Genomic DNA, 22,132 nt, shown 5'->3' with positions numbered 1-22,132 from the left:
GTGAAATTAGAGCCACTTTATGAGCAAGTGTGTTGAAAAAAGATTTATAGCCGGAAGAATTTAGAGCTTTTGGTAACAATTTTTTGAATTTTTGAATATTACCTAACTTCTTTTGGCATGACCCTGTTGTAATCGTTATCGTTTGTCTTTTAAGTGTATTTTAATTATGACTAAGACTCACATAAATATCCTCAATGACGTCATACTTGTCTTATCAGTCTATTTTCATCATGACTGTTTAACCATTTTTGACGAAAGGTACAAAGATAGCTTGCATCCTAGGAAAGGACAAATTTTTTGTCCTAGAAAAACAAAGAGTTCCCACGGGATTCTTAAGGAACCTAAATCCACGTGGACAACATTACATCAATGGCATCATCTATTTGATACAGAGATAGCTTGCACCCGGGAGACGGGCAAAGACTACTGTTTATCCCAGAAAATCCTGGTAACGTTTGAAGAAATTGCAAGTAAGTAAGTAGGTAGGTACTTATAAATAATATCTATCCCGGCTGTACTCACGTGTCTAGTCGACGTTAGCCCGTCTAGTTTCGAACTCATCCCTACTCACGGTAATTTAAACGCTAAATAAGGTAGGTACTTAGATTAAATAGTTACAGAAGTATAACACTTACGTTGATGTCCTTTACATTCACAGGGTGGTGGGCCACTAGACACGATGTCCTTAGCTTTTTGCTTTAGCTCCTCAGCCTTCTCCTCAAACATTTTCTCTGCCAGCTTCATTGCTAGTTTTTGCGCGCGGCGCTCTATTGCCTGCTGCTCCCAACTTTCAGTCACTCTGTCTGCGCAAGATTCACCTACCCACTAAAATTAAAAAAAAAGATACGATAGCTAATATGATACGAAGAAGTTTTAACCAATATTAAAAAATTGTAACACAGCAGAGCAAAATACAGTACTTCGGTGGTAGGTAAGGATTAAAGTACCTACTAGGCATATCTGTTTGTTGCCTATTACAACTTAATCGACTATTTTTTATTTATAGATTAGCGCTTGGCTGCAATTAGACCTACTGGCAAATGATGATGCAGTCCTAGATGGAGTGCATTTGCTTAGAAGATGCCTATGTATTCACTCTTGACTTGAAGGTATACCTATATTATTAAAAGTGGTGAGAAAAACTGATGCCGGAAGAACATGCCATATCCTAGCTGTTTGAAGTAGAAACGAGGAAGCAAATCACTTCGTACGTGTCCGTGGTATTTCAACTACATAGTAGGTACGCACCTACGATGTTCCTACTGTAATAGCAATCTCACGAAAGAGAAATTGTACAGCTGCTTGTATTGACGGAGTTATAGGATCGAATTGAAAATCTCAAACCAATAAGTCGAAACTAACTTTTGCGTGATACTTCTCAATCGAAGTTGCGATTGCAATATCAAGCTCGCCAACTAGTAATTGCGCAAAGAAACTGTGCAGGCTCGTTTTGACAGCTGAGGCGCGGTCCCAATTGTGTCGATCATCTAAACACAACAACAGCGCGCATGGCATCATTGAACCCGACGTGCCCAGCTCTGCTTGAAGCCCTCGAAATAGATCAGCTAAAAGGTTTGACAGAAGTTGGCTGCGCAGAGACGTACACGAACAGGACTCCTGCAGGAAAAACATTTGCCGTTGTCAGTACCTAACAGTAATTATTATGGATATTATCGTCATATCAACCGAACCATTAAACACCGATGGTAAATTAAATTATTTGACGTGACGATTCAAAAGCACTTTTATAAGTTTACTTGAATAAAAATATATTCTATTCTATCATCATCGTCACCCGATAAACACATCTCTTGTAGGGGACTTGCACTTGTCAGAACGTGGGAAATCTTTGATTTTCCACGTTCTGACAAGTGCAAGTTTTTCAAACCTTAAATCCACGCGGACGAAGTCACGGGCATAATCTAGCTCATAATAATATAATTTCCAGCTGAAAACTTAATAATATAATTTCCAGCTGAAAACTAAAGAAAATTACCAAAAGCTTATCCTCTGGGGTGCAACGACAAAGCGCTGCCAGAGACGGTGTGCGTCTGACCTCTACCGTAACATCTAGTGGTAGCTTGCACTGACAGTCCATAACTCTGTCTTTTAACTCTTTTAACTGCTTCCTTTTCTGCTTCAACGCATCCGTTCGTGCTTTCATCCGACTATCGCACATGTCTTTGCAACCATCTAAATCTTCTACGATATTTGCTTTTTCTTGTCTGTACTGTTCAAGCTGGAATCGAACAGTCTTTATTTTACTGAGCTAAATAGATCAATAAAGTTAATATTTTTTATTTTAACAAACCAACATACAGTTATTAATATTAACTTTAGCTTTATTTTACTGAACTTAATATACAAAATTAATCTTGTTTCAAAAATGTTATATTATAATTTAACCAATGATTTACCGTTTTTCGAATAGATTATCAATATATTATATAAAAGGAAAAGCTGACTGACTGACTGATCTATCAATGAACAGCTCAAACTACTGGATGGATCGGGCTGAAATTTAGCATGCAGATAGCTATTATGACGTTATACCCGTGGTTATACATCCGCTAAGAAAGCATTTTTGAAAATTCAATCCCTAAAGGGGTAAAATATGGGTTTGAATTTTGTCTAGTCCACGCGGACGAAGTCGCAGGAATAAGCTAGGTGTGTTATATTATTCTTTTTGACGAATTTATCATTTTGTCCACATTTATAGCGTGTCAGTTGTAGGTTTACCTAATTGCATACTCCGTGTACCTATTCCCATAAGCTTATTACATAAATTATAAGCTTGTTTCTATTCAATATAAGTCAATGTTTCTATTGCTTATTGCATCGATGTCAGACCCACCCCATAGTTCTATGGCTTATTGATATTCACAACCATAAATGAAAGATAACACAGATAAATTATTGAAATACTTACGTAGAAAATACGTAAGTAATCTGAGATATTATATGGTCTTAATACAGGTGACAGGTATGTGCACTTTGCATATATGTACTTTACTAAAATATTTGCTTAATAAAAATACCTACAGCTGATAGATAATATGTTATTTAGATAAACGAAAGGAAAATTTTCTACGAAGCAATCAACGAATATTTTTTAACTAGTTATAGATAATATTGTCAACAATACCTGCCACCAGCAGTGTTCAAACACGGATATTAGGTATTTGTAAACTACAAATAGAACATGAATCTACCATTCACCTACCAAGATATTCATTTAAGTTCATACTTCATACTGATTTCATTGGTTAACGTCAGATCCATTCAACTTCGTTTGGGTGATATATGTGAAATTCAATGGGGTCTCTAAAAACCTAACGTTCTTCTACGCGGGCAACGTTGGGAAAAAAAGCTAGTCTTAACTCTTACAATACATAATTATACATTCGTTGCTTCATTATTCATATATGATTTTATACACTGTAGTTTCCCTATTTACTTGGTAACCTCGCACAATTTTAAAGATTTATTTTAAAACAATTCAAAACGTATTTCCGGCGTACTCGCCCCCACTACGACGCCTCGGCTTTAGCTCATTCCTTTTTTGTGCGCGGTAACTATCGCACGCGCCTTCCGAGCACCATGCCGAAAAGAAGTGCGCAGTCTCAAATTGAGAAATACGCAAGAAAAATAAGAAGAAACGAATAAGGTTAGTAAAGTGTTTCTTTAAAGTGCCTTTTAGTGAAGTGAAAGTGAACATAAGTTTTGGAATGCACTGGGATTGACTGCGAGTCAATAACTTTGACATATCCCAAAACAAGATACCCACTTATTATAAAACGAGTACGACCAATGAGGCATCGGGGTTGACTGCGAGTCTCCAACGATGACCTAAGCAGACATAAGTTTTGGAATGCACTGGGATTGACTGCGAGTCAATAACTTTGACATATCCCAAAACAAGATACCCACTTATTATAAAACGGGTAAGGCATCGGGGTTGACTGCGAGTCTCCAACGATGACCTAAGCAGAACATACGTACAATCTAAAATAGATGTAACGTTCCTCTGCGATCAGGAAAAGTCTTTTTCAAAGTATTTTCCGTTTTTCGATCTACCCTCAAGTTTTTATTTTCATAAATAAAATTACAAAATTGTAATCTTAGATAACAGAGATCATGGACACAACTGTGACACGATCCCGAGTCAGCAGTAGCTGCTCCAGAAATCACACTAGAGGCGGGGCCGGTATCTAACGATAGCGCCGACTAAAATGAGGGCGTGGCTGGGCCTGACCTTCACTAGTGATTTGCCAAATTTGGGCGCAGAAATACTGGAAGCCCTCGGGGAGTCTAAGTCCGACTCACCAGACTACAGAGAAAAATTCACGATAATTTATCAAAATTGTGGCTTCCTTTACTACGGAAAGGTATGCCTAATCCCAGACAACTATAGGCTCCTGCAGGCGCCTAAACTAAACGCAGAGCCGCGTTACTGGACATGGTCCGGAACGCAGCAACAGCTGAGTGCAGGAATCACTGCCTTCAACAGGGGTATTGATTTGCTCTTAAAGAGCGACAACAAAACATCTCAGCAGATGCAGGTTGCTAATTGATTCACATCATTTAGCAACTCAAAGTAGAATAAGACTGATAAGTTCCAGTTTAGATAAATCGTTTTTATACAATATAATAAGCGAATCCAAGCGAGATGATTAACTTTTGGCTCAACTTTATCTGAGAAGATAAGGGCTGCAAAAGCTATCGAGAAGCAGGGTCTTTTCATCAAAAGACCTGCTAAACCAAAAAAAAAAAAAAAAACACAGCCGTCCAGCTCTCGAGCAACTTCCTACCGGGGAAACTATGCGCCGCCTCAGTACCCGGCGAGCAGGGGGGGGAGGGGCGCGGAGACCACCGCAGGAGGCCAACGACCTTAGGTGTTCGCCGCCCTTACACAGCGTCAGCGCAGCAGCCGCAGCGAGCTGCGACTCAGTGGAAGCCCCCTGCCCCAACGCAGAATCATCACTAGCACATGTACATACAGGTCGTCTTACCCATTTTTATGATTGTTGGTTAAAAATAACTAATAATAGTGTTGTACTAGATTGGGTTAAACATGGCTATACTATACCATTTAGAACTGTAGAAAACCAGTCTATAATAGGTACCTACCTCAAAATAGTTCTTCACATTCGGAAAACTTACAAAATGCTTGAAACAATTAATAAATTAATTGCACTAGGAGCTATATCGGAGTGCAAAAGGACAAAAGATCAATTCATATCCAAGATAGGTACCTACCTATTTCTTACTCCAAAACCTAACGGTAACAAACGTTTAGTAACGAGCATTTCAAAATGGAGGATTACCGAACTGCATGCAAATTAATTCCACGTGATGGGTACCTAGCTACCATCTATCTTAAAGATGCATATTCTTTCTTCGTACCTACCTGTCCGGCCTTCTGACCGCAAGTACTTACTTAAAATTTTGTTTTCAGCCTCATATTATTCATCCAAAATATTTACGTACGGCTTTAATGGCCTTCCGTTTGGCTTATCAGTGGCCCCACGTAGGTTTACTAAGATCATGAGGGAAGTGTTGGCATATCTAAGAAATCCGGGCTTTCAGTCGGTATGTTACTTAGATGACATTCTGTGTATCAGCGAAACATGTAAGCAGTGCTTAGATAATGTTAACGAAACGTTAAAGATATTGCATTGTCTGTAATTATTGAACTCCGCGACAATCCTTCAAGTTCCTAGGATTCGTATAGGACACTAAATGTCTTATAAGCATGTATCTTTCCGCCGATAAGCGTTGTAAAATTGCCGAGTTGGTCACAAGTTTACTAAACTGACAGCCAAGAGTTCTATTCGTGAATTTACCCGTCTTATCGAGTTTTAGTTGCAGCTTGTCCAGTAGCTAAGTATACATGGATGTATACTAAGATCTTAGAGCGTATCAAAAATACCTAGCCCTGCTTAAATATGGTAATTACGAGGCAAAAATCAACCTGTCGAACGTTATATTAGATGATCTAAATTGGTAGATTTTAAATATTGATACTACATCCAACTTTATATGACAACCTAACTTCAAACTCGAGACCTATTCCGACGCGTCTAGAATAGGCTAGGGGCTGTATGTGAAAAGAACCAAGTTAGTGGCAGATGGGAAGCCACAGAAACAGCGAACCATATTAATTATTTGGATCTAATGGCCGCTCTTCTAGGCTTGAGGTCGTTTGCTAGCAATGTAACCGACTGTGCATTATTACTACGCATAGATAACTATATGAACCGTATGGGGGGCATACAATATCCCCACCTACACGATTTAGCTAGAGTACTTACTTTGAAAATGGGGTGAACAATGCGGACTTTGGATATTCGCATCGTAAATATGTGAACATCAAAGAAAACCGCGACGACCACGCCGCTTCCAGAGTAATCAATCCAGATTATCCATGATAGATTTTCCATGATATCAACAATATTTTGGCCAACCAGAGATAGACTTATTCGCATCACCTGACGATGCGAAGTGTTCCAGAGGTATTCCATGAAAAACAAATCCTGACTAACTTTTCGCTAATACTTAAATGCCTTAGAAAAATCATTGATGATAAAGCAAGGGAGTATAAAGCAGTATACTGGTATATCCCCACTGGCCTTCGCAGCCGTGGTTATAGCTACTGCAAAACTTAATAGTTTCAGATGTGTATTATCTAAATCCCAAAAACACCTCTTGCAATCTCGTTTCAGAGATCATCATCCCCTGTACAAGCGTCTTACCCGGGCTGTCGCGAGGCTCTGCGGCAACCTTTATCCGAAAAGGCGTTTGTCCAGCATCATCTACGCTAATGATAGCTTCGCTCTCTGACAGTACTGTGAAGTCGCTTAAGCTGTGGTGGCAATATTGCATCGAGAACAACATTGACGTATTCGAGCCCTCGAAAAAATCATACTTACATTCCTAATAGTAGTTGTGCGTATGGCAGTCTAAATCCTCACCGTTCTGCTTTGTCAGCATTTATATTTATAACATCGGCTGAGACGAGTGTGTGAAGCGCCCTCTTAAAGGTGCATACAAATCGAGGCCTATAAAATCCAATTACTCGAGCACTTGGGATCCACAAGTAGTTTTAAACTTTATTTCAACATGGTTCCCTAATACCGAGCTTATCCTCGAAAAGGCCACGAATTAACTTGTAGTCTCCTTAGCACTCGGTACCTGCCTCTTATCAAGCTCGACAATATCAAGTTTTCCGAGACCGGTGCCAAAATAATGATAACAGACATCATAGAAACGTCTGCACCTGGTAGAGATCGACCAGTTTTGTGCCTGCCATACTTAAGACAAAATAAGTATTTGCCCAGCTAGTGTCCTTTCAGATTTTTTAGTATTTAAATTTACAGGTCAATAGAACAAAAAAAAAAAAAAAAAAAGAACTGTATATAGTATATACATACAGAAAAACTTATCACTAAAAAATTTATTAGTGATAAGTTCAGATTACATTTCTATAACTAGAAATATAAGACCTGAGAGAACAAATACGCTCCTGTTAACACAGAAGCGATCATAATATAAAGCTGCGATAACGCAGTCCATCGGTAGATGGATGAAACAAGTCCGGTCAGAGAGCGGTGTACACATCGCCGTAGGTATTCGGCCGCGAGCTCTGCTGACGTCATTATCAGAACTATTCGCAAGACCACAGGCTGGACTAGCTCCTCTGACTCTTTTGCCCAATTCTACAACAAAATTATCCTGGACTAAGGGGAATTCACCCGATCAGTAATCAAGTATCAATAAATTAAGATAAGACTTGATCAATATCATTGATTAGGACAGTGAACTAGTTACTTAGATTAATAAGAACTAGGTACATATAATTATTAAAATACATAAGCCGATTTGTGTATTAATCATAAAATCTAAAATCATAATAATAACAAATTATGCTTTTAATTCCAAAACTTTCTTCTCTTAACATCTACAGTGTATAAAATCATATATGAATAATGAAGCAACGAATGTATAATAAATGATCAAACGAACTTCCAAGTGAAGTTCGATCATTATTATATGAGTTGCTTCATTAGAATATATGATCTCCCTCCCTCCCCGATGCATGGCTTATCCCAAATAATAGAAAGTTTTGTACAAGTTACACTACATACTCTAAAATAATGAGCTAAAGCCGAGGCGTCGTAGTGGGGGCGAGTACGCCGGAAATACGTTTTGAATTGTTTTAAAATAAATCTTTAAAATTGTGCGAGGTTACCAAGTAAATAGGGAAACTACAGTGTATAAAATCATATATTCTAATGAAGCAACTCATATAATAATGATCGAACTTCACTTGGAAGTTCGTTTGATCATTTATTATATCCTTTTGATCCCATTTTATTTAAATCGATAGAGAAATTCTAACCCCCTAATCCTGGTGCCGATGGAAGCCGATGGAAACAGATAATCCATTCGAGGGCAGGTTGCCAGGACCACGATCTTCAGCAATGAAGGAACGACCGGAGAGAGAGAAAGACTCCTGGTGCTGCAGGGGATCTGACCACCAACATTGTTGGGACTGTTTAGAAACTGTCGGTTATAAATTAATGTTGGAGGTAGGTACCTACTAAGTAAAGAATTTGGCGTTGAACTGGAGGACCCAACTGACCCAACTCCTCAACCCTGATGCTGTACGGAATGCATTTATAAACTGGCCTTTTAAGTCGGTTAGAAAACGACTGATTTGGAAAAATGATGATCATGAGCATGAGGCTAAGTTAATGTATTTTATTCTTCATGTTTATGATGATGAAATTGATGATGATAATGATTAAAGATAGATTTTAAATGGGGTACCTACATTAGAAGACTCTTTTCGTCGATCTACTTCGTGAGTTACTGGCTTCGCAATTTACCTAATCAATAAAAAGCTTCCTTAACAAAATCACCTTATATCTTGCTCGCAACTTCGTCCGCGCGGACTACACAAATTTCAAACCCCTATTTCACCCCCTTAGGGGTTGAATTTTCAAAAATCCTTTCTTAGCGGATGCCTACGTCATAATAGCTACCTGCATACCAAATTTCAGCCCGATCCGTCCAGTAGTTTGAGCTGTGCGTTGATAGATCAGTCAGTCAGTCAGTCAGTCAGTCACCTTTTCCTTTTATATATTTAGATTAAAAATTATAATTACCTCAGATTTAATTGAATTATTATGATCCTCCTGTGCCAATAACTTCTTTGATACTTCTGTCACTTGCTCTTTTAACGCAGACAGCTCAGAACTCATTGCATGCTCAGCTTCATAAGTCACGCATTGACAAGACTCCAATTCGCTCTCAAGGCTTTTTACTTTCCTACGAGCCTGTTCTTCTTTAAACTGTTTCGCATTTTTAATATTAAATTATTATCAAGAAGATCAATTAAAATTATTAAGTATCAATAGAAAGTTTGATTTATTGATTATTCAATCAATAGAGAAATTGGTGTGTACCTTAGACACTTACTATTCACCCGCCATACTTACAATATTTATTAGTAAGACGCACGGAGTACAAAATATATGTTATATACTTCGTGGTGAGACCAGATACTTAGTTTAAATTGCAATGTTTTGTTAGGAATGTAAAGAACTATTTCTATTAAATTGACCTAGCAAGGCTTAAAATTTCTACGCTTAGAATAAGTTTTGCTTGTTTTCCAGGATGTTCAAAATTGCAAAATACCGCGCCAATTGGCACGGGTTATAACTGAGCACCGTTGACACGACCTGCGACGCCAGTGCCAGGATTCATGCGCGTGACGTGAAAACCCATACAGTTTATACGCACGCGAACTATTTATTCAAGGCATTATAATGTCAATATTATGCTAACAAGCTATAACATGAAGAGTTGGCGAAAAAGAAGGTATAATTACACTTCTGATCAAAATATTTTTTCTTCAATCCATTTTTGACTCACTGAATACAACTCTTAACTCATTTCCAAGCCAAACGGCCTAAAACTGTGCCAAAATTGAGTCAAAATTTTGTGATTTCTATCAAAACGGTACCTACAATAACAGTAAAGTTTCAACAGCTTCCATTGAGTGATTCCATTTTACAGGAGGTCCAAACCTCCTGTAAAATTTTATTTCATGCCATTATACCGTTTTATTTGCCAGCTCCTCAAATTTACTTGAAGGTCTCTATCCAACTGCGTGGCACGGCATAGCTGCTCAGCGAGCGCAGCATCTCCTTTTGCTGACTCTTCGCTCAGCCGCATTCGGATACAAGCTTGATCGCACACCTCCTTCTCAAGAGTCTTTAGACGTTCACGTTCCTTCTCCGCCGTAGCCCCACGTTGCTTCAATAGTTCAGCCAAATTCGTACAGATGTTTTTACATGAGTTCCGTTCCTCTATCGATTTCTTAATCTGAAAATGCAAATACATATAAGAGGAGAGATTGCCATTTTTTGAATTGACATTTTGCTTATTAAGTATTACATACCACGATTAATTGGATGTTTTAAACTAGTATGTGGAATCCAGTGGTAGAAATATGCAATGCAGCATCGTACGACATCAAAAGTTAATAGTGGCGCTGTGAGTGTATCTTGCCGGAGAGCTCGTGAAGTTCCAGCGAAAAGAACAAGAAAGAGGGTAGTTCGCTACTGCCCATGACAGCTCGAAATTCATCTCTCGCACCACCGCAGTCCCGTCGTGACCACGACCCGTGGAATCGGGTTGAAATATCAACGAATTAAAACATCGAATTAATCGTGGTATGTGCCCTTTATCTACATTAAAATAAAGGATGGGCATTAATTAGAATTTCACCTAGTCTAGGTAAGTATATATAATGGAATTATCGTACCCACCCAAAGTGATAGTAGAAAAAGTAAAGAATAAAAGTATGTTAAATATCTATTAAAGAAGTGGGTGTGCAATCAGTGTTATTTTGGAGACGTCCATGATGAAACACAAGGATCAAGCTTAATTCGCCAAAACAGGCAAATCTGTTTGGGAAGTACAACCATGCAGTATGCGATATGCACCGCCCACCCTCCCATTACTAATTAGTATGCAGAAACAGCAAGCAAGTGCTTTGCAACTGTCCATTGTGGAATCTATAGTCGGCGACAGGTCGAGATGGTAATCGGGGAGGGAACCCCCCGCACAAACGCACAGCCCCCCGCTAACCCTGTGCGGACGAGCGCGGGTGATGTGCGGGTGTGCAGGGCGCCCCCCGGCTCATACCTCGATAGCCATCTCAACCTGTCGCGTACTATACATCTCTAGGAGTTGCTTCGTTGTCGGAGTGAAACGTTTAGTACGCGACAGGTTAAAAAGGCAATCGGGGAGGGAACGCCCCGCACACCCACACAGCCCCAGCGATAACCTGGTGCGGGCGAGCGCGGGTGACGTGCGGGTCCCCCCGCCTCATAGCCCGATTGCGATCTCAACCTGTCGCGGACTATACTTTGAGTGTGTTTTAGAAGATTTGTGTGGTGTAGTGTGTTGGTTGATTCCCTTAGTAAATATTATGATAATAAAGGACCTGTTTGGATATATCGTCCTGTTTTTCTACGGCTAGCGATAATCGGCGCTGATAGCTAAGCTCGAGGTCTTTCCAGCCAGCCTCAGCACGTTCCAGCAGTTCAACTCTCTCAGCTTCCCGCCGCGCCAGTTGAGCTGCACGGTTCCTTAGCTCGTTCACCGCCTGATCTAACTCCGCCAGACGTTGTATACACGTTGAGTCCATACAACATGCCTAAATAACAATGTTACTGATAGTAATCAACGTCTATCCATAATACAGTCCACCACAGGTCGAGATGGCAATCGGGGTATAAGGCGGGGAGACGCTCCGCACACCCGCACTTCACCCACGCTATCCCGCATCAGGCTAGCGCGGGGGGTGTGTTAGTGCGCGGGGCGTTCCCCTCCGATTGCCATCTTGACATGTCGTGTTCCTACTATAGGTATTATTAGAAATGCTGTGTGTCTGTCTGTTTGTATGCTACTTTCTCGTGCCTCAACCCGTGACGTCGACATCCGCTAAGAAATGATTTTTAGGGTTCCGTGCCTCAAAAGGAAAAATGGAACCCTTATAGGATCACTTTGTTGTCTGTCTGTCTCTCTGTATGTCTGTCTATCTGTCTGTCTGTCAAGAAACCTAGAGGGTACTTCCCGTTGACCTAGAATCATGAAATTTGGCAGGTAGGTAGATCATATAGCAGACATAAGGTTTAAAATTTGTGTAGTCCACGCCGACAAGTCGCAGGAATAAGCTAGTTGACCTATAAAATTGAAACCAAGGTATTTACAGTAGGTACGCGGCAGAAAATAATATACATCGACATTTAGAAGGAGATAGTAGATTTGTAGAGCGTTGTCCCTATCATTGAAACCGACAAAACGTCATATAGGTATGAGTGACAGGCTGTTCGATTGCGGACATCTGATTGGTTGATTGGCTACAATGCATTGTTGCAACAAGAATCGCACAAATTCATCCAATCACAACAAAAGATATTGTAATAATGATTGATGCAGGGACCTAAGGGACAACGCTCTACAAAGCCGAAATATCATTCTAAAGGCCGATGTACATTACTTTCTTCCACGTATCTACTGTAAGAGTAAGTAATAAGTTTTTATCCATTCTAGGTAATATCATATCATATGTATAGACCAGAGGGGAAGCTTCACACTAGCTCACGCACACCACGACGTGTCACGGTCGATCCGTTTGCGCCCAGTTCGATGGCAAACGGCGGCAAACGGAGCGTCCGTAACACGTCGTGGTGTGCGTGAGCTGCGCTATGAGTGAGTGAACCTACAGCCCGCCGCTAGTATGAAGCTTCCCCTCTGGTCTATATATCTACTCGTGTGGTACAGCGCTGCTAACTCCGGAATCCCCACTTCAATATTTTTCATGAGATTCTGGTCCACCTATAGGTACACAAACTGCAGTACGCGGCAGAAAATATTGTACATCGACCTTTAGAAAGAGATAGCGGTTTTGTAGAGCGTTGTCCCTCTCGTTGAGCCCGACAAAGCGGCACATAGGTAGATATGAGTGACAGTGACAACGATTTACAAAGCCGAAATCTCATTCCAAAGGTCGATGTATATTTCTTGCCGGCTACTGTAGGTACACATCAGATAGAAGTACCTAATTTATAAGATCGCACTTAAATGCTAAATCTAATTTTGATCTCATAAATCAAAACAAGTAAATAAGTACTAACCGCATCTATTTTGTTTTTTACGTCGGTTTTGGTTTTCTGAGACTTTTTCAAATGATGTTGACATGGTGGCGGTGGTGTGAACCGCATGACAATTTTTGTTTCCACTGGTAACTTCACAACAGGTCCCATTAGAGAGCATGTATCAAAAACGGATGAGTCTTGAATACTCTCCGAACGCTTATGATCTGTATTGTCTGGTTTTGTAGAAACACCTTGTTTGTTGACATTTTCAATATTCACGTTATTTGACAAATTCTTGGAAGTACTGCAAACTGGCTTTTTGCAATTTTCTTGTATGAATCTGGAAAACTCGACTACTTAGGTACTTTATTTAGGTCATACTTAATTAACCGTGACATAATTTGTAACGCGTGCTAATTGTTAAGTTTATGCGGAGGCTGGGGCGCCTCCGCATAAGTGGCGGATAATGTGGCGCCCCACACGAGTCAATGAGAACGTGAACAGGGTACCCGCATCAATTAAATTTTCGCTAACCGTAATTAGGCCAATGGCAAGAACTACTAGCGGTTAGTGCTCGTGATTTAACGAGGAGCAGTACTCAGTAGTCAGTAGTCTACGTGAGTGGAGTTATATAACTGCAACGACGAATTGTTCTGAGATTCAATTGTTGGAAGATTTATTTGCACAGCTTATAAAAGTGCCTTATACGAATACATTGGGCTTCAAAATACCTTCCTCACCTAATGTATATACAAAGACGAAATGGAACTCATAAATATATTATTTGACTAGCTTATCCCCGCGACTTCGTCCGCGTGGACTACATAAATTTCAAATCCCCATTTTACCTCCTTCATCATCATGATCAACCCATCACCGGCTCACTAGTCACTACAGAGCACAGGTCTCCTCTCAGAGTGAGAAGGTTTTGGCCATAGTCTACCACGCTGGCCAAGTGCGGATTGGCAGACTTCACACTCCTTTGAGAACATTATGGAGAACTCTCGGGCATGCAGGTTTCCTCACGATGTTTTCCTTCACCGTTAAAGCAAGTGATATTTTAATTTCTTAAAAACGCACATAACTCCGAAAAGTTAGAGGTGCGTGCCCGGGATCGAACCTCCGACCTCCGATTGGAAGGCGGACGTCTTAACGACTACCACAGCTTCTACCTCCTTAGGGGTTGAATTTTCAAGAATCCTTTCTTAACGGACGTCTAAGTCATTGTAGCTACCTGGATGCCAAATTTCAGCCTGGTCCGTCCAGTAGTTTGAGCTGTTCGTTGATAGATCAGTCAGTCAGTCAGCTTTTCCTTTTCTATACTATATACTAATATTATAAAGAGGTAAAGTTTGTAAGTTTGTTTGTAGGGGGTAATCTCCGGAACTACGGGACCGATTTTGAAAATTCATTCACCTGTAGAAAGCTACATTATTCCTGAGTTACATTTTATTTCAAAAAAATTAGAGATCCCTACGAAAATATATAAATAGTAGTAGTAGTAGTAAGTAGTATATAAATGAGTAGCTAGTTATTATATAGATAGGTAGTCCATAAGATAAAATGCGTTATCTTGTTAACTGCAGGGTGAGTTTAATTATTATTATTGTTCCCATTACATTTGAAGGCAAAACAACATACCCTGTTCCGTTGTGAGGGTATGACCTTAACTGTTATTACGTACATAAGGTCGGGTCATTCCCGCCGCAAATAATTTTCCAAAATATGCCATTTTGTTTTAGCCTTGTTGCCAGTTTTTTTTTAAAGGGACTATATAAAAAAGATGGAGGTTCAGGATTAGACTGTTTTAATGTAGAGCGTACGTATAGGTATACAAAGTACCTGTATGTTCTGTCTATGACCATGTTGGGTGAATTTAAATAATCATTTTATATTGGACTAACTGATGCCCGCGACTTCGTTCGCGTGGATTTAAGTTTTTGAAAATCCCATGGGAACTCTTTGATTTTCCGGGATGTAAATAGCAGGTCTTTAACTACACCCATTCATAAAATCATGTCCATCCGTGTCTCCGTTGCGACGTGATTTAAGGACAAACCAACAAACAAACACACTTTCGCATTTATAATATGGGTATGGATAGTTCATGTCCTCATGGGGTCCTCGTAAATGGGCAACGGATTTTTTCAAGGGGCACCAGCTAACCATTCGTAATCAGCTCAATGGTTAAAGACTAATGAACACGATAGTTTCCAGTCAATTTTCAGTTAAGTTTAAAAAACCAACCAAGTGCGTGTCAGGCTCGCACACTGAGGGTTCCGTACTACAGTCGTATTTTTTTCGACAATTTGCACGATAAATCAAAAACTATTATACATAAAAATAAAAATAAAAACTGTTTTAGAATGTGTAGGTCAATATGATACACATAATATTATGGTACCCCACTTGGTATATTAATCTTATTTTGAAAGTTGAAAATCCTAAGTAATTATTTGTTCATGAACAAAGGAGAATGGGCGGTTTCGTCCCCAGTGGTGTATCAAGTTGTGATATATGTCATTTCAAAGGTCATGATAATAGCTTCATTTTATTGTATGACACCAACAATGAGTCGCGTGCAGGGAAAGATTTAGGAAGCATTTAATTTCATTAATCCAGTGTAAGTCTGAATAAAATAAAAATATCTTTTATTCAATTAAACTCTTACAAGTACTTTTGAATCATCATATGCATCTACCACTGGCTCGGAATGCCTTTCCCACTGAGAAGAATCAGCAAGAAACTCGGCGGTTGCTCTTTTAAAGATTTGATATATGTACAATATTGTGCCATAATTATATAAAAAAAGTAATTGCAGTCCCGCTAAAACAGTTTTATACGTTTTTACATTTATTACGTTTTTTTTAACAAAGAAATTATTACTTTTAGTTTGGCTTATATTTGGGTGCTAGCATACCGTGCGGTGCGTACCTATTCGTACGGTGTCGGGGCGGGCTGGTGGGGGACGGCGTTGGCGGCGTGTTGTTACTTGTTGTGACTTGTCCCTGTAGTCGGTTACTAACGCGGCGCGCATACGCACACACATTTTGCTATTTCGGATCCATACTTTTTTTTGTATTTTTGACCTCTGCACGTTTAAAAGACTTGAGTTTCTACTTATACTTTGATTGTAGCTAGTTTTTATGGACCAATTGCAGGAGGATTGGATACATTGTTAAGATAGCAGAACTTGTAAATCATTGTGTTAGATGTGGCCGTTCTTTGGCTTGACAGCGAGAACGCCACCGGCTCAGTAGACAAGATTTAGAGGCAAGACCTGGATTTGCAGAATATGTATTGGATCATTTACGTATACAACAAGTAAGTTCATATTTTATTTTACAATGTCAAAGCACATTTATCACTTTGCACTTTTATTTGTGAAATACCTACGTATATTATACGTACTTATATTATACGTAGGTATTTCACGAATAAAAGTGCAAAGTGATAATATGTGCTTTGATATTGTAAAATAAAATATGAACTTACTTGTTGTATACGTAACTGATCCATACATATTCTGCAAATCCAGGTCTTGCCCCTAAATCTTGTCTACTGAGCCGGTGGCGTTCTCGCTGTCAAGCCAGGGAACGGCCACATCTAACACAATGTGGATGATAACAATGATTCACAAGTTCTGCCATCTTAACAACGTATCCAATCCTCCTGCAATCAGTACCCTTATTATAAATGCGAAAGTGTGTTAGTTTGTTGGTTTGTTGGTTTGTCCTTCAATCGCGTCGCAACGGTGCAACGGATTGACGTGATTTTTGCATGGGTATAGATAAAGTCCTGGAGAGTAACATAGGCTACTTTTTATCCCGGAAAATCAAAGAGTTCCCACGGGATTTTTAAAAAACCTAATTTCACGCGGACGAAGTCGCGGGAATCAGCTAGTTGGTCCATAAAAACTAGCCACAAGCAAAGTGTAAGTAGAAACTCAAGTCCTTTAAACGTGCAGAGGTCAAAAATACCAAAAAAAAGTATGGATCCGAAAGAGCAAAATGCGTGTGCGTATGCGCGCCGCGTAAGTAACTGACTACAGGGACAAGTCACAACACGCCGCCGATTCCGTCCCCTACCAGCCCGCCCCGGCACCGTACGAATAGGTACACACCGCACGGTATGCTAGCACCCAAATATAGGCCAAACTAAAAGTAATATATTCTTTGTTTAAAAAAACGTAATAAATGTAAAAACGTATAAAACTGTTTTAGCGGGACTGCAATTACTTTTTTTATATAATTATGGCATAATATTGTACATATATCAAATCTTTAAAAGAGCAACCGCCGAGTTTCTTGCTGATTCTTCTCGGTGGGAAAGGCATTCCGAGCCAGTGGTAGATGCATATGATGATTCAAAAGTACTTGTAAGAGTTTAATTGAATAAAAGATATTTTTATTTTATTCAGACTTACACTGGATTAATGAAATTAAATGCTTCCTAATTCTTTCCCTGCACGCAACTCATTGTTGGTGTCATACAATAAAATGAAGCTATTATCATGACCTTTGAAATGACATATATCACAACTTGCAATACACTCTGGGGACGCAACTCATACAAAAGTGCCCATTCTCCTTTTAGTTATTTTTATGATGTAACCACAAAATCACGCTTTTCAGATTTTTACGTGTACTATAAGACCTACCTACCTGCCCATGATTCTAGGTCAAGAGTAGTAGGTAGGTACCTACTACAAAATTTTCAATACGATTAAATAAGATTTTAAAGTAAGTACTTCCTCTTATTCTTAAATTTATCTTATCTTAAAAAAAAATTATACAGATTACCTACTAATTCGAGCACAGGTAGGTACTTACTTAACATAATACTTACTTGCTATTTTACACGTTTTGTAGTTAGTCACTAGGTATTCACCTTGTAACATTGTAAACGTAAATAATAATTAATATACTTAATTGGTTAGTAACGATTAGGTGAGTACCTACGCCTGTAATCATTACTGTTATACAGGTGTTTTAGCTACTGTTTATTAAGCTAATATAGGTACAGTTCAACGATACACCAGTAATACGGATCTGATGATGTATAAGCTAAAGCTTCTCTCTCTTTTAGAGAGATGGTTTCATAACTAGAACGCTGGCAAAAACAAAGACTTGATAGTACCTACCTACTGATGATTACTCATATGATACCACAAAAGAAAACGCGAAAAAATATATTAAAAATCCTATAATTTGGCAAATAAAACATCTGACGCTAGAGGTCAACGAACGTTGCGCAAGTAGGTCACTCGGAGTTAGTGCCGCGTCGTAGGCGGAGCATTGAGCCTAGTTTTGCACGCTATACATTGCGGGTTTAAAAAATACTAAATCACTAAAACTACAAAATGAGGCAAATTGGTATTGAATGTGTTTAGGCAGTATACCAATAACGCTGGCTTTTGCCAGTGTTCTGGTTACATCCTGTATAGTACTTATATAGCACGCTTCATCTGGACTGCTTGATTTTATTTATCCATCGTTATGCACAATTTTCTATCACGATTTTAATTCATCCGAACTAAGAATAGGAAAGCCACGGAAGCCTTATTTATTCTATCTGCCTGCCTAAATCTAAAACATACCAAACTTTGATTTTAATTTAGTTAGTAACGATGGGGTTACCATGTAGATTGTAGGTCAACTATAAAAGCCCCTTAAAAATATGAGATTAAAAAAAACAGTAGAGCGCAGGTGAGATGTCGCTTCACTGGTGTTTGTGTCATCCTGCTCTCTTCGCGTGATTCGTGCTCGAGACGTTCGTGCGCCCCGCGCATTGCACGCTAATCAAACGATATGCCACAATGATACATGTCATACTTGCAGAGACCGTCGACGTCTGAGTGCCCCAGTTGGTGCCAGGCCAGCAGCGCGCAGGTGAGATGTCGCTCCTCTGGTGCCTGTGAGATCATCCTGCTCTCGTCGCATGACGCGTGCTCGAGACGTTCGTGCGCCGCGCGCATTGCACGCTATATTAAACAATATTCTGGAATGAATTATTTTAAACTCTCCTCTACTACTACAGTCTGAGTATTACCGTAGATATTAGATCGTAAGCAGTAGCAGAGATTATTTCTTACACTCAATACTGTGTAATATAAATTATCTCTGGCAGCAGGTAAACATAATTTGATTATTATTATATCTATATTTACATTTTGCATTTACCGAATTAAATCTCATCATCATCATCATCATCAACCGATAGACGTCCACTGCTGGACATAGGTCTCTTGTAGGGACTTCCACGCGCGACGGTCTTGCGCCGCCTGAATCCAGCAGCTTCCTGCGACTCGTCTGATATCGTCCATCCACCTAGTTGGCGTCTTCCAACGCTGCGTCTTCTGGTGCGAGGTCGCCATTCCAGCACCTTAGGACACCATCAACGTCTATCGGTTTTACGAACTATGTTCCCTGACCATAGCCACTTCAGCTTCGCAACCCGTTGAACTATGTCGGTACATCTAGTTCTCCCACGGATCTCCTCATTTCTGATTTGATCACGTAGAGAAACTCCAAGCTCTCTCCATCGCCCGCTGAGTGACTCTGAGCTTTCTTATGAGGCCCACAGTTAGCGACCATATGGCATCACTGGCAACACGCACTGTTCGAAGCGAATTAAATATACTAAAACGATTTTGATCTAGCCATGCGCATTGCGCAGTTTGATCATGTATGCATCACGCACAACGAAATAGGCCTTTAATTATGTCGCGATAATGATCATGCCCGCGACTTCATCTGTGTGGATTTAACATCCCGTGGGAATTTCTTGATTTTCCAGAAGAAAAACTTGCTTTGCAGGATGCAAGTATCTCTTGGATTTAGATTTTTTTAAATCTCACCTGGTGTATTTAGGTAAGGGCTACTTTTATTTTCCAGAAGTTTCTCGCTATAGAATTATGTAAAAACCTGTGAAAACCTATTAGTTTAAGCCTAATTAGTTATAACGAGCTGTTGGTTTATCCCAATAAAATAAAATGAATTATATTTTCTGAACAATTAGGTACGTCTTAATTATTCTTGTATTATACATTACTCTGATCTGTACACTACTTCGTAAGTAATAATTTGGTCTTTAGAATATTCGGCCGAACTATTTTAAGATGAATGCTGATAAATGATCTCTATTTTATTTTTCCATCAACGAAAAGCAACTTTTAAGCATGACTGTGGCATTATGTTGCTCATCATTAGGTAGTAGGTACACCGCATACGTAGGTACCTAAAGATTTTCAAGGCACTATCTCTCCGAAACTGTATCGCAGTAAATAGATTGTAAAACGTGAATCAATTTCCATATTAGTCTAATATTATAAATGCGAAAGTATGTCTGTCTGTCTGTCTGCTAGCTTTTCACGGCATCCGTTTAACTGGTTTTGATGGAATTTGGGACAGAGTTAGCTTAAAACATCCCGAGGACAGACATAGGCCCGAAAAGCTAAAAGTTCCTACGGGATTATAAAACCTAAATCCACGCGGACCAAGTCGCAGGCATCATCTAATATAAATAATATAATGGCTATTCTTTATATTATTTCCGTAAAGGTGTTGTTAGAAAAACACGTACCAACGGTAAATTATCCGCAAGATTTTAACTACTGCTAATAAAAACAAGTTACCTACTTAATTAAAAAATATAAATAAAATAAATATACCTGTTCTTAGAAAAGAAAGAAATACCTGTTCTTTCTGTCTTTATAGAAAAAAACGCACGCTAAATACATTGATGCATCTGAATTCGAAAAAACTTCTAAACTTTAAGTGGATTTCTCTCTTTAATTAAAAATTATGAGTAAGGTTTGTACGTTCATATTTTGGTCTATGAGAACCACCCATCCGAAGCGGGGGAAATACACTCTCTATGTAAAAAACCGGCCAAGTGCGAGTCAGGCTCGCGCACCGAGGGTTCTGTACTAGTCGTATTTATGATGCATAAATATAAATATAAATCTTTTTTTGAATGCACAGGTAAAGCCCTTTCATATCATATCCCACTTGATATAGTTATCTTATTTCGAAAATTGAAAATACTAATTATTAGTTCATGACCACAATTTAATTTTTTTGTGTGCCCTAACCTCACGCTTTTCAGATTTTTCCCCATAATGTGTCTGCTATAAGACCTACCTACCTGGCAAATTTCATGATTCTAGGTCAACGGGAAGTACCCTGTAGGTTTCTTGACAGTCAGACAGACAACAAAGTGATATGTAAGGGTTCCGTTTTTCCTTTTGAGGTACGGAACCCTAACAACGCATTATGCAAGAAAAACATGTTAATTTGTGAGTCGGACTCGCACACGTAAGGTGCCTAGGTAAAGGTAAGTACATAATTATGTACTTCAAAGGGAAAAACGGAACCCTTAATGTCCGTCCGTATTTCTGACTGTCAAGAAACCTATAGGGTACTTCCCATTCACCTAGAATCATAAAATTTGGTAGGTAGGTAGGTCTTATAGCACACGTAAGAGGAAAAATCCGAAAACCGTGAATTTGTAGTTACATCACAAAAAAAATTAAAATGTGTTCGTAAAAAAATAATTTGTATTTTCAACTTTCAAAGTAAGATAACTATATTGAGTAGGGTATTATATGAAATGGCTGTATCTGTACATTCTAAAACAGATTTTTATTTATTTTTATGCATTATAATTTTTGATTTATCATGCAAAATATCGAAAAAATACGACTGCAGTACGGATTACGGAACCCTCGGTGTGCGAGTCTGACTCGCACTTGGTCGTTTTTTTTGTGATGTAACTAAAATTCACGGTTTTCAGATTTTCCCCTTTACCTTCCTCTACTTATGCTATAAGACATTGCGACCTCCCAAATTTCATGATTCTCGGTCAACAGGAAGTATACCACCCACCCTATAAGCTTCGATTTCTTTGACGGGTCTTGACAGTCACGACAGACAGACAATGAAGTGAGGGTTCCT

General features: G+C 39.2%; 2 protein-coding genes across 2 annotated transcripts in view; one reads left to right on the top strand and one right to left on the bottom strand.

Annotated features, from left to right (window-relative positions):
* The window catches only part of LOC117997046 (uncharacterized), a 66,415-nt gene that overhangs the window by 42,869 nt on the left and 1,414 nt on the right, over positions 1-22,132 (bottom strand). Inside the window, exons 3-10 of the mRNA XM_034985218.2 lie at positions 19,010-19,158; positions 13,215-13,515; positions 11,519-11,731; positions 10,156-10,392; positions 9,171-9,356; positions 1,997-2,239; positions 1,363-1,617; positions 636-825 (exon numbers count right to left, since the gene is read on the bottom strand). Coding sequence (XP_034841109.2) covers positions 636-825; positions 1,363-1,617; positions 1,997-2,239; positions 9,171-9,356; positions 10,156-10,392; positions 11,519-11,731; positions 13,215-13,515; positions 19,010-19,158 — 1,774 coding nt within the window. The remainder of the gene's footprint in view (positions 1-635; positions 826-1,362; positions 1,618-1,996; positions 2,240-9,170; positions 9,357-10,155; positions 10,393-11,518; positions 11,732-13,214; positions 13,516-19,009; positions 19,159-22,132) is intronic.
* Positions 4,233-5,574, top strand: LOC138402292 (uncharacterized). The gene is given in 6 exon segments (XM_069498434.1): positions 4,233-4,338; positions 4,341-4,392; positions 4,394-4,540; positions 4,542-4,672; positions 4,675-4,871; positions 4,874-5,574. Coding segments are annotated over 6 exon segments (747 nt in total). The 3' UTR covers positions 4,988-5,574.

This window comes from Maniola hyperantus, chromosome 4 (assembly GCF_902806685.2).
Source record: "Maniola hyperantus chromosome 4, iAphHyp1.2, whole genome shotgun sequence".
Classification (NCBI taxonomy): domain Eukaryota; kingdom Metazoa; phylum Arthropoda; class Insecta; order Lepidoptera; family Nymphalidae; genus Maniola; species Maniola hyperantus.
The sequence above is the reverse complement of the archived record's forward strand: the minus strand, read 5'-3'. Positions and strand labels throughout refer to the sequence as shown.